Genomic DNA, 13,448 nt, shown 5'->3' with positions numbered 1-13,448 from the left:
TATTCCTTCTTCTTTTCTTCTTCTTCTTCTTCTTCTTCTTCTTCTTCTTCTTCGGGGGGGGGGGGGGAAGGGGGTTGTAGGGGGATAAAGACTGTGTGGTCAACACATTACGTCACAAATCTATAGAATTATTCTTGATTTTTTTTTTTTTTTAATCTCAATAAAGCAGAGTTGAGAAGGCAACATTTCAACAACAACAACAACAACACAACACTTTTAAAAACAAATATCTTCCCATCATGTTGCAATTGATCTTTAGTGGTTTGATCTGTAATTCGATCCAAAGTTTGCTTTTGTCATCAATGGCAAAGATAGAATTACAACTACCGTGTATGTGACAAATTGAAGGGCTTGTGCAAGCAAATGCCCATCTTTCAGTGATTTACTTTCAGTTTCATATTTGAACAACTCCAGCATGGATTTACCTTTGAAGCAATCAAAAGATCAAACTCACCAAGGAACAGGGGAGGGGTAGATGGAAGAAAGAAGCCAAATGTGAGTGCCTGCCTCAAAACCCACAAAAGGTCACAGATTAGGATTCTCTGTAATGGGCTAAAATAGTCACTTGGGTTGACTGACTCCATTCTTCTTCTTTTTTTTATTTGTCTTACCTGGGAGAGTAATCTCTTTTCTACCTATTGTCAAAATTTGGCAGCTTTGAATAAAACCAAAATCATGCTATTTAATAGCAGTTTTCTTAGACTACTTGTACATCTTTTCTGACAGACGCTGCATTTACTGTGATTTTCATTGATATTTCTGCACAGCATGCCTGACTGACTTTAATCTAGATCCTCCTTTTTCCCTTTCTATGAAACTGCCCCTCCTACAATTTAACTCTCTCTTATTTCAATCACTTTCGAATGGATTAGGATAGTCCATTTTGAGCATGTTACACTACCTGTATCATTTTCAAGCTGAGAGTTTACCCATTTGTAAACTACTGTATGCAGAAAAGAGAACATTCAATTTGACCAATGTTTTGTGGGTTTTGAGCTGGGCGGTCACAAAGTATTTGATTTTTGACAGTAATAAAGCATGCAAAAATTACTGCCAACAGAAAGTAAAGGTCATAAAATAGCTTGTAATTTATCGAACGATCAATCAATTGAATACCAACCTAAATGTACAGTATACAAAACAAACAACAAACTACCCATACGGTCAAATGACGGTGGCAGTTCTAGTGCATGTGCTCTGTAAATCTGGGGAAGAAAGAAATTCTGGTTCCTACAAAGGTCTAAAACTCTCATTAAAACTTGCTCCAGTCAAAACAAAGATACTGGAGGTGTGTGGTAAATAGCAAAAGTTGCATACAGTGTACATGTACAGTACAAATGTACGGATATTCCAAAAATTCAACTCAAACTGTTGTACAGTGTGTGCAGTGTACAGGCTGTATGTTGTGACAGGGAAAATGCTATTGACCCATCAAAGCTCTAGTTCTGCTGAAGATATGATCATCACTTCATTTTCAAATTGGCAACTTCAAATTTCACTATCTGGATACCTGAGAGAGATTAGATGATTAACAGGTTAAACAGATTACATTTCAAACATCCACATCTTAACAAATAAATTGAAAGAAACTGACAAAACTAAAATGAAAGAGCAAGCTGCAGCAAGTCACCACCACGCAAGCAAGCGTGCCTGTTGTCCAGTTGAATACGAGGCAGTGGCCAGCGCCTGTCTAAAATTAGAGTATTACTGAGCAGGGAGGGGGCCACGACATATTTCCAATCAAGAAGATATCGGCGGGGACAGAACATGCAGATTAGAAAAAGAAGTATGGTACTAGTAACTAGCTAAAAACATGTTACATTGTTAGGTGTCACACTGTGGAGTTTACATTATTCCCGACACTCCATGTGTGTGCTGACACCAGGATTGGGTGATGGATACAAAACTATAGGTAAAGAATGTAAACATTGCATTCCCGTGGCCGTGCGGCGTGCTATACAAAATGTACATGCCACGATATTATTATGTGCTTCGCCCCGTAAGACGTTTTCACGACAAATAAGTATCCTTCAAGCAAATTTGATACCATAACACCAAAATACTTACATATGGCTAGCTATCTGATGAGCTTTCACAGCAGAAAGACCTCCTCATTCGCAAATTCTGCTTGATATATTTTCCAGGTCATACTCATAGCACAGCCGTACACTGATAAATTTTCTCCATAGAATGTTGTAAAGTGTACGTTGCACACACGATAAACACTGCAGCTCAGTAGGCCGTGCATGCGCGATGCTCTATGCATGCATGCAGTAATTTGTGCAGTAAAGTGACACTACGCATACTTGGCTGTGTGTCACTGTACCCACAACGAGGGGCCAGTATCCCCGTTGCATGCTTTTTTGCTGTTTGGTCGTCTAGCGCCATCTTTCGATCACAGCTTTACATGACACACGCCCCTTTTATCGGGATCGAGACGACGTGCTCACACCACAGAACTCTTGTGTAAGAGTTCTGTGGCTCACACCGAGTAGGTTTACACCCCTCCACGTTTATAATCGAGATAAATTTTCCCGCCCCCCCCCTCAGGTGGTGGTCATCTGTACCGAATGAGCGTTCCCGATTTGTTTGAGGGAAAGGGAGATTTTCAAGGGGCTCAATTGGGGGATAAATCCCGAAAACTCGTTGAAAATAATATGGGGTCTTTTAGTGTTTTTCCCGAAATATTTTAAATACATGTAGTAGTTTTTAAATCTCTTCCAAACAATTCTGAATCCAGGTTGGTAAATTTGCCCCACCGAGGCAAAAGGAGACACTTGCAAATCCTCGACACTGTGAGACCTATCAAAATCCTTCTCGACTTAAAATGTTCCGATTTTATGCCCAATTTTACTGCCTTATTCGTAATGCTCATCCTATAGAGATCGCTATTAGTGAATTATTATGTCATGATTAAACGCTATTACACTGCTGAAAGATCTGGGTGTTAGATCTAACAACACAGGTGTTAAATCTAACACAAACCGGCATCGATACGTGACCACACCGACAGGTGAAGAAAGTACGTTATGATGGTGTTGAAAAGTATAGTTCACCTGCCACTTCGCGATGTTTTGACACTGCAGCTGGTGCAATTTGACATTGCTGGTGTTGGTATAACACCTGCCCAGTGTGAATATGTATGGCGACCACACCCTCTGTGATTTTACTACTGTAGTGTAAATGTGTTCACATTTTTTTTTTTCTTTAAAATCAATTTATTCATCGGGAAGCTTTTGTTCCTCTTGTTGAAGTTCAAAATCAACAAGAAGAACAGGAACTTATTACCTACTTTAAAAAAAAAAAAAGGTTTTGTATTTTGAAGCGACATACGTGTGCTATTGTAACAAATGAGCATGACAGTGTTTCACGACTGTTATCGAACACTTTCTCGACATTTTGCATGTGAGTCAGTGAGTCAGGCCTATTCCCAACAAGCCTGAAAGGCTAATGTTTATACTATGACTTGAAATGTAATGATTGTTGTTTTTTAATGTGGAAATAAAAGAAATGAAATGAAATGATATGGTGGACCCCCATGGTCATGATTTAAAAAAATGATAATTGTAGATTTTTCACCAATCTTGCTTCTTTATGCCTCAGAGGTATACGAGACGGAGTTCACGTCCAGAGAACCTCTTTAAAAGACTTTAAATTTACATGAAACTTCACACACTGTCGACCCATAGGAAATCAGTGTTGGTAAACACTAATGGTCTCTATGAACAGTCACGTCTATCTTTAATTGGAAAACATACACATGTTGTCAACACCTTCCGGAACTAATGTTTACAAGGGGATTGAGCATCCGGCCCACCATCAGAAGGCATAGGGCCTAATTATACACTTTCAGTCTGTCCTAACAGGCATGGGATCGTAGTGACATCGGATTCGGGACTCATTGCTGTTATAGTCATCACAGATTAGTACTACTATACAACTGCAATGCTTAACTCCAATGGTGGGATGATGGTGATAATAATACCAAGGCCCTATCATAAACAAGTGTATGAAAATAATGACAATATTATATGATGATAGTATACAAACATCAATGATACGGTTGTGATAATATTATTATCAGCAATGCGTTTATGTGTATCTCCGTTCGTCATTGTTTTTCGTTTAATGTAATTCCTTCTTTTTAAAGGTCACTGCACAATTGTATTTCTATAAGAAGTAGATTATCGTGTACATACAGCATCGAGTAGATGACTGGTTTTCCCAGGGAGGTAGGCCTATGTGTCACCTCACTGGTTCTCCTTCACAGTGTCCAGTGGCGTATCGGACCCCCCCCCCCTTATTTTCTTTTTTTTTTTTGGTAAAAAAAAAGAGAGAAAGAAATAAGAGAAAATGGAGGGAACACGTGCGCCCCCTTTAATTTTGCAAAGGCGCCCCTCTATAGTATTCCTGGATCCGCCCCTGGGGGTGTTTCATAAAGCTGTTCGTAAAGTTACGAATGACTTACGAGTGACTGGTGATCAGTTCTTGTGCTGAATTATTGAAATTCAGATAAGTATAGCACATCACAACTGATCACCAGTCGCTCGTAAGTTGTTCGTATCTTTACGAACAGCTTTATGAAACAGGGCCCTGGTGTCACAGAGTAATACTCCAGTAAATACATCAATACTGATACAACATTTTTATAGAAATAAAGAAATTTGTCCCCAATCGGAAGTTATTACATTGAGCAAAAACACGCATACATCGACTGTCTGATCGTCTGAACCACCGTGTATCATCAAAAGTCGCTTTTATTGGTCCTGGCCTGTGCAGAGGTATAGCAATATTCAAACACTCTATTCCATCCATTACAGCCAACTACCTGTTATAGTCCTCAAATCGGGCGTTGGATCTTCTGAATCACTTCGGAGGCCCACTACATTATCTTTCGCCCTGCTCACCCAGTTTTTGTTTTCGTCGCTGTTGTTGTTGTTTTGTGTGGAAATTTGTGTTCATAGAATAGAGTGAGGTTTGGGGTTCAAGACTAGACTTGAATTGAGATAATATTATTCTTGCGCCTGTTCACTTTTTTGTGCCCTTTTGTTCAGTGGACGTACATGCACACTACATCAAGGAACCTTTATAAACACTCTCCCAGGCAGAAATATTCAATCTGTGCATGAATTCGCCAATTTTACTAAGTAAACCAAACGAACGACAAAGTTACTTTGCTTGACAACAACCCATTATGGCCGAAAAAGAAAGAAAGAAAGAAAAAAATCCACACTTAGAAATGCGATGCTGCCATCTAGTGCTTCAATTCGCACAGTTTTACTTCAACGGAAATGGCGGCCCCGTTGAACGAACCAACAGCGGTACACAGTGATAGAAATGAAGAGTTAATGCAGCTAGTCTGTCGCATGCAGGTTGGTGAAGTCGATAATTATACAGATTTAGATTCATTCTATCGGTGGCCATAATTTGCTCCTAAACTATCTTCTCTTTCATAAGCTACCTGATGAATGTCACAGTATTGACGCGTCGCGCGGTAGCCGTGATGGGTAGCAAGACAGGGCATGCAGCCAAGAAAATGCGCCGGCAGCGCCGGGGGACCAATTTCCAGGACACCGTGTGTGTGATGAGTAGCTGCGTGCAAACACCAAACACGCAGTTTCAAGTAATAAGAGGTCTATGGATCTGCAGAAGGAATATAGTCCAAGTGTTTGTCAGAAGCACAGATAATAAGACTTAAGAGGCTAGTGGGACTAACCTGGCTAGGAACTAATCAAGATTAAGATTTGAAGATCTTAATTTGTATTCCTGAGCTAAGCACGCAGGTAACCCGTAACCGCACGCGGCCAGGCAACCGGCAACCCCAACACGGCAACAGTGCAACACGTTGTGCGTTCGTGTCAGGTTGGCCCTACTGGGGGGGGGGGGGGGGGGGGGGCACCCCGGGGGTTAGGCACGCAGGCTACTTGTACTGTGCCCTGGCCCGAGGACTCCTGGACTGGCATCATGACATCTTTATGATCCAGCTTGAGCTAGACTGTCTAAACAGTCTATTTTACCCGTGTCTGCCCAGGTCGATTGCAGGGTAAAACTAAGATTAAGAATGCCAAGAGTAAGTAAGATTTCTCCGGAGGCTCTTCAGAGGCTCTACGGAGACTGTCCATTACGTTGTGCTGTGTTGCATCTTTACTCTTCAAGACACACTTATTCTTCTCCGGAGAACAATCTTCGCCGGAGGCTACCCCGCTTTTTGTGGCCTGTTAAGATGAGAAGATGAGGCTATAGATTCTATTCTAGACTCTAGTATTTGTAAAGACATTGCTTGCTTTTATCTCCCTTGTGACATTTGCAGAAAGACCTCCTTATGCATGTCCCCCCCCCCTTAAATTTTTCCATAAGAAGCCTCCACCAAGGTTCGACCTCCTGTGCCAAAATTCAACCACACACACTGGTTTTAGAGTAGACTCTTAGTTTTACACATAGCTGGCGGTCAAATTTTGGACAATGTTGTGGTCGAATCTAGGCGACTTGCTTTACCACTCTACACATTGTTCACTACCTAGACAAAGTACCCTTGCAAGCTTATGCATGGATGCACACACTCACACACACAATGAATGCCACACATTTGCAAGTGATGGGGTATGAGTGGGGGGGGGGGAACGTAAGGAATTTTTGCCGCATTTACTGCCATCTTGAGTATTATCTCATAAAATATTGAGGCAGGAATTCATTTATACAACTTGTGAAGTTTGAAATTAACTATTCACAACCTTGTTCACTTCAAAATGTAGAATTAGACTCTCTCTAGATTCTATCACTAAAGAGTTATTTCCCTTTTCCAAGATTTTTTTTTTTTTTTTTCGCCATAAACAATGCATGAAGAGGAGTTAGAGGGGTATCATCATGTCGGGTTATGTCATCCTGCAGGGGCACAAAATTGTGACAATGTTTGTTATTCGAATGTGATCTTGTTTTTATTAATTTTACACTCTGCAGGCCCTGGTTAGGGGAACCTTGATCCGTCGTTCATTCCAGAGATTGAGGGCGGAGTATGAAGAGGTGTGCCATGATGTGGAATGCAGGGAAGGAAGCCCCAAGGAAATGAGGAGGCTCCCTGATTGGCCGTTAGCAACTCCTTGTAGACCTCATTTCCAAGAAGATAACAAAAAATGTGTAAGGTTTCTTCAGTAAATTTTTTGTAGATGCCCTTTTATTATTTTAAGAACTTAGAAATTTATTGCCATGTCATAAGAACACAAAAAAGACAGATGTTTCTATGCATATGAATACCGGTAGTTTACAGTCAATCATCTTTGAAGTGTAAATCTCTTAATTTTTTTCTTTACTTTAAGCGTTATCATTGAATAGACTGCTGTTTGATTAAGAAAATGTAATCTTAAACGTATTCAAAGTCATATACTGTAAACTCCTGGATTTTGTTTACAATACTATCAGTGCATCATACACAGTGCTCTTCTATATGATTCATGTTTGCATCATGGTGTGATGAATCAACATTAGAGTGTTATTGATTTTACAAGCCCCAATTCAGAATCAGCTGAATTTAGGAGGCAGTGCAGAAGGCTTTTAGTGCACATTATTTTGCAAGCACAGTTCTCTGTGTAATCTGTAAGTTGCTAAAAACATTTAAATCAAATAACAAAAATCAGATCCAGATGTCATTTTCCAAAGCTTTGTTGTTGTTTTTTTTTTCCTTTTTCTTTTTTAATCCTTGGTTGGTATCCATGTCTCTTCACAATCACATATGAATTGTATTTCTGTTTGTTTTGCTAATGATACAATTTTTCAAGGTCAAGGGAATGTAATCAATCTTAATGGGAACATTATATAGGTCATGACTTTAACACATTTGGCAGTTAGAGCAGTCATTTTTCTTGCTTGCTGTAATGCGTTTTACGAATGATTCTGTTTCATTTTGGAACACCAGCAGGGCAGTGATGTCTTGCAGAGGCTGGCCAGAAAAGACTGGAGGAAACCGGTGGTCCCCTCATCTCCCTCCTCCCCCTCTTCTTCCTCCTCCCTACCTTCCTCTGCCCAGCCACGCCCATCACCGCCATCCCTTGCCTCATCTTCGTCTTCCTCCGCCGCGGCTTCTTCCGTGAATTCCTCTTCCGTCTCTTCTCCGGCTTCTCCTCCTGTTTCTCCTCCACCAAGTCCTTCTCCTCCTCCACTTTCGTCTGCTCAAGTTCATGAAGGTCCTCCAAGTAAGACAGAATTACTGCCATCTTCATCAGGTGCGATATCAAAGTTACCCTATAGCAAGATATTTTCACGGCATGACATGTTCACGCATTGGAGTCGATGGCCTATTTCCCTTCATAAAATTTTTCTTGAATTGCCACGGCACTGGCATTCATTGCATATAGTGTAGACAAGAAGTTTTGTGTTCATTTTGATTTTGCGAATCTTGGCTCTTGAAAAATCGCGAAATTAAAATGCACGCAAGCATTTCTGGTTTTACAGTTAGTATCATGTGGGACACTAAGGCAGGGCTCGACACTAACGCAAAACGGTGGCCCGGTGGCCCAGGACCACCAAAAACGCACGTCAGGCCACCAAAATTTCAGATATGAAGAATGTGGTGGCCTGATCGGGCCACCAAAAAAAGTCGGATGTTTACCTTTGGGCCACCAAAAATAAAAGTTAGTGTGGAGCCCTGACTAAGGGATACTCTGGTTTCAGAGGTGGTCTTTTTGCTGTTTAATACACCCCATGAATAATTTTTCTCAGAGTAACAGCAAAACAGAAAAAGAAAAAGACCACTCTAACTACACTCTCACAGCAAATTCTCTTCATACTTATAGCTATATGGTTTGTTAGAATTGTTATTCAAAAAGAAATTACATGTACAGTGTTAAGCAACGGCATCCAAGCTCAATTACGAGATGCCAAAATTTTTATTCTTTGCATATATATATCAAGGGTGGGAAACCTTGATTTGCTACCAAAAATTGGTATTTACTGCACGAGTTTTTCCTTATATGATATCATTTTGCATAGATTAACTTAACTCGGCTTATTTTCAAATAAGGCTTTAATTCATCTTAGTGGTAAGTGACATTCAGTAATCGAATCTCATTACATATGACCGCCCAGCTCAATAGCCACAGAAAGTTGTAGATTAGGATTCTCTTTAATGTACATGAAAAAGTCATTTCGATTGAATGACTCATATTTCTAAAATTTGTGGCTTTTCTCTCTCTTATACTCCGTACTCTGAAGGGACCGCATCGCCACAGCTAATTGGGACAGGGATACTAGACGGCCAGACCAAAGATGTCCACAGTGCGGGTGACAGAGATGAGGTGACTACGTCCACTTCTGTGGTTGACCCTCCTCTTGGCTCGCATCAGCGTGATGGTGAAGAGACTGTTGAATCTCAGAATGCCAAGAGCAATGATGCGGGAGAGGATGCTGCCGAGCAAGATACTGCCCCTGCGGTCGGTATGGCAACCGTATCCAAGGAGATGGACCGTGAGTTTGAAGCCGAGAAAAGCAGAGGTAACACAGCAATCGAATTTCATGAGACAAGTTATGCATCCGGCGCTGGAGGACACGCCCTAGATGATACCGATTTGACACTGGTGTCTTCTCTCGAGATGTCTGCATTCACTGACACCGGTGGCGACCTGCATGCTCCACAAGTTGAAAAAGAGGAGGTAGTTACTGGTGCTCGCGTAGAACAGAGATCACGTCAAGAGCAGTCTGCCGGAAGCCCCTCTCAAATCAGTAACACAATGCAGATGGCATCTAGTAATACAGCTGTGAAAGATGCTCATGATGATGATGTTGCATCTTGGTCAGATACCATTCTTCCTGTGTCTGGTCATCCACCGGTTAACTCTTCCCCATCTCATCTCCATGGCAACACAGCATTTGCAGCTGTTTCCATCAAGCCTTCTGTCAAGGAGCAAGTTGACGTTGATGCTCATAGCCTTAACTCTGGGAGAGAGATGAGCATGGACAATTCCCAGGATGCCTCGGTAGCATTGGACACCACCTCAATTTGGAGCTCGGATCAATCTCTGATTGGCAAGTGTAGTTATCATTATTATCATTATTATCATCATTTTCATCATTATTTTCATCGCCATTGTTATCATCATCATTGTCATCATTTTTGTTGTCATTATATTCATCATCATCGTCATCATCATCATCATTTCCACATTTCCAAAATGTGACAGTTTGGTGAGACCAAGTAACATACTTCTGCCACCAAGTCTAGAAATGGCATAACACAGTGTTCAATAGAATTTTAGGGCTGTTACTGTCTTTTCTAATTGATATCAGGGCATTTTTCAGTGAACACTTATACTTTGATCTTCATATGTTAGTACATAAGTGTCAGTCCAGTCACAAGCGTTACATACATTCAGCCAAAAATCTTTATTTTGGCAAAATTTGTAATAACGATCTTGTAGATTACTTGTTTGAAGCGATTCGGGGACAAAGTAATCTCTCATTAAAATGTAAAAAAAAAGAAGAAGAAAGATCATGTGTGACCCTGCATCACAAAACCAACAAAAAGTTGTCAGACATGGATTTTTAGGTAAGGGCAGATTCTGAAAGAGCAGACTCTAAGCTTTAAAGGTCCAGTTTACCTTTGGGAGCAGTGATTTCAAAAATTTTCAAGATATCATATTTGATGCATATGTGTAGGTCTGTTGTATCATAAAACATCCTACCATATGAAATATTTGCAATAAAACCTAAAATATAAGGAGATATCAGGGTTTTTCTCAATAAACCGTAACTGTATACGGTTTAGTCTGGAATTTTTTTAATTATAACTATTGTTCACATTTTGTGTATTTAACAACACTTAACATCGATTATAAGGATTCAAATTTTGACAGTGGTTGTTTCTATCCCTAACTCACATTTTAGAACTATTTTATAGCACTAATGCTTTCATCTGCAAATGGTAAATTATGCCTTTAAAATGATGCATAACTCAATTCAAATGGACTCACATAACCTAGGGGTATGTAAATACTGGAAAGAAAACACACACTCTGGAAAAGTGTGAGCTGAGAAAAGAGGCTCTGAAGTACAGGGTGTATTCAAGTGCTTAACAAATGCTGTGCTAGCTGTGCCATGAAAGGGACAAAACACAGGATGTAAACCACTGGAGCAGCAACAATGAAGGGATTATCAGATTTAGCTGAAATTGAGCATGTGCTATAAACACATTCTGTCCATGATTAATGCCAACTTTCAAAGCAGTAGCATTATCCTTTCAAAAGTTATTAGACTTGAAAGTGAAGAGTGTGAAAAGGATTTCAAGAAATGAAAAAAAGGCCCTCTATACCTGATTATTCTACCCTCCCCCCCCCTAAAAAAAAAAAGGGTTGTAGAAAATTGGGTGAAAACACACTTTCCCATTCATGTTATGATCCCAAACTGAAGAATACTGTAGAAGAAGGATAGCTGTTTCAGAAAATATGGAAAACTCAAGATTGACTCGGTTGACCCATTTCACCTTTTGGAGTCCTTGTGAAATCAAGGGGTGTGACTTTTTGTTGGTTTTGTGATGCACGGTCACATATTTTATTGGGAAGTAATGCACATTGAAAGCAGAAAATAACCTGACATCCCCAAAATGTACCCTTTTACTATGGAAGTACCCAAACATGTATTGGATTCTGCATTACACTCAAAGCTGTTCATAGATTCAAATATTTAGGAGATTGATTGATTCAAATAGAACATAGATACTGCCTCTTCGCATCATGTCAGAGCCAGGATGCATATCCTGAATATACAGTTCGACCTCGATTATGCGGCCATGTTGGGACCGGCGCTCATCCGGATAAGCGAATTGGCTGATATGGGAGACACAATGTTAATGTATGTAGCTGCCGTCCAAGCTGCCGTCCCAGTGCACTGGCAGCTAGGCAGGTAGCGTACCCTGCAACGGTGGTGTAATCTATGCTAGCCTGCGCAAAATTGTAGACCCTTCTTCACAAAAATAAAGTATGTCTTTATGTGAAAATCATACATGTTTTACCTCATTAGATATTGAGAAACCTATCATGCACATCTTATGAAATTAGTGAAATAGTTCCATGAAAAGATGTTAAAGTCACTGTTTTTTCTCTATTTTTGGATGAAAAAAAAAATTCCTTCACTGCGTGAATCCGTCCGGATAATAGAGATTTCCGGATAAAAGGAGGCCGGATAATCGAGGTCGAACTGTATCTTTGTGTTCTTTAAGGCATTTTCCCGTCTGTTCAAAGGATGGAATGTTTAAATTTGTATTTTGATACAATATCATTGTGGTGATGGTGATTTGATTGTAATAGAATATTTATGCAATATTTTATAGTTTGTTTCACAGTGTAGTTCTGAAAAAGATCTCTCTAAATCTTAAGGCTACAACATTCAGAAAATTAGTGTCCATTTTGTCTTGACTTCTCCAAGTAGATGATGATGTGGAAGATGCCATCCCAGATTCTAAGAAGCTGCAAGAGATGAGGAGCAATGTTGCCATGGAGTTGCTATGGATACAGCAAGCCATCGAAAGCAGGAAGAATGTAAGTGGGATGAGACTGGAGCAGCATATTTCTTCATACTTGTATTGCCACAGATCGATGAATAAGCTAATTGAAAACAAGATGAATGAAATTAAGAACAGGAAACAAAACAAATTACAACAGGAATAGCAACAGTAACCACATGACATAATCGGCTCTCTAGGAGAAGAACATCAAAAGAAATTGCAATTCATTTTTTTTTTTTCAAACTGTATGGTAGCAATCACAAGCACATAACTAAGATACAGTCAACCTTGCCTAAGTTTAATCTATCTGGACTGAGGAAAGAGCTTTGACTTTGAGAAAATTAGACTTTTGAGGGATTAAAATCTCACGTTTAGAGAAAAGGACTCGAGAAGCCCAGGTTTGACTTAAGCGATTATTCAACTGAAGCACGCTTGACTGTAACTTTGGTTTTCTGGTCCCCAAATGGCTATGTAAAACAACTTGTATCCCTTTCCTTTCTGTCTCTTAAAAAAGGAAATTCTTGCTATCTTTCTTTTTTCCCCGGACAATTGACAGGGATAGTGACATACATTTGTAATCAGTGTTGTTTTAGATGAAAATCATAATGTGCATGATGGCGACTATTACTTTGATGGAATTTCTTTGTACCCTTGTCCTTTCTAGTACCTCCGACTGAGGCACAAAATAGAACATGGTGATTCTGCTGGTGACCACTGACACTACAGTGACAGACAGAGGGCGCTGTTTGCTTTGCTGGAGAGCCAACTTCCAGGAAATATGCAATGCCGCATGTTGCACAAGGCATGTTGCACAAGAACTCGTCAAAGACCTAGATGTTAAGGTTCTCGTGTCTGTCACTTTTATGAGAATTTCATTGTAGTTGGCTGACTGATGTTGGGTGTGCACTGGGAAGTAGTGTTTGCAACCTGAGATGTTGAGTGGACCTTCCAGTGGTAACAA

At 40.1% G+C, this 13,448-nt stretch overlaps 1 protein-coding gene across 3 annotated transcripts; it reads left to right on the top strand.

The window, feature by feature from the left end:
• Positions 1-5,292: 5,292 nt before the first annotated feature.
• Positions 5,293-13,448, top strand: LOC140240095 (uncharacterized). Of its 3 annotated transcripts, none has more exons than XM_072319903.1 (6): positions 5,293-5,372; positions 6,958-7,134; positions 7,913-8,216; positions 9,205-10,014; positions 12,412-12,521; positions 13,152-13,448. In XM_072319903.1, exons 1-6 carry the CDS (start codon positions 5,349-5,351, stop codon positions 13,203-13,205), a joined length of 1,479 nt encoding a protein of 492 aa, XP_072176004.1. In that variant the 5' UTR covers positions 5,293-5,348; the 3' UTR covers positions 13,206-13,448. The 3 variants fall into 3 exon arrangements, with proteins under 3 accessions (XP_072176004.1, XP_072176005.1, XP_072176003.1); XM_072319904.1 differs by having other exon boundaries at positions 7,910-8,186; XM_072319902.1 differs by having other exon boundaries at positions 7,910-8,216.

Source organism: Diadema setosum, chromosome 16, assembly GCF_964275005.1.
Source record: "Diadema setosum chromosome 16, eeDiaSeto1, whole genome shotgun sequence".
Classification (NCBI taxonomy): domain Eukaryota; kingdom Metazoa; phylum Echinodermata; class Echinoidea; order Diadematoida; family Diadematidae; genus Diadema; species Diadema setosum.
The sequence above is the reverse complement of the archived record's forward strand: the minus strand, read 5'-3'. Positions and strand labels throughout refer to the sequence as shown.

Bases quoted from the DNA above. Each gene is read 5' to 3' on its own strand.
- LOC140240095 (XM_072319902.1), top strand. From the start codon at position 5,349: ATGCAGCTAGTCTGTCGCATGCAG. The intron at 7,135-7,909 runs GTAAGGTTTCTT...TTGGAACACCAG, and splicing joins AAGAAGATAACAAAAAATGT to CAGGGCAGTGATGTCTTGCA. The intron at 8,217-9,204 runs GTGCGATATCAA...CGTACTCTGAAG, and splicing joins ATTACTGCCATCTTCATCAG to GGACCGCATCGCCACAGCTA.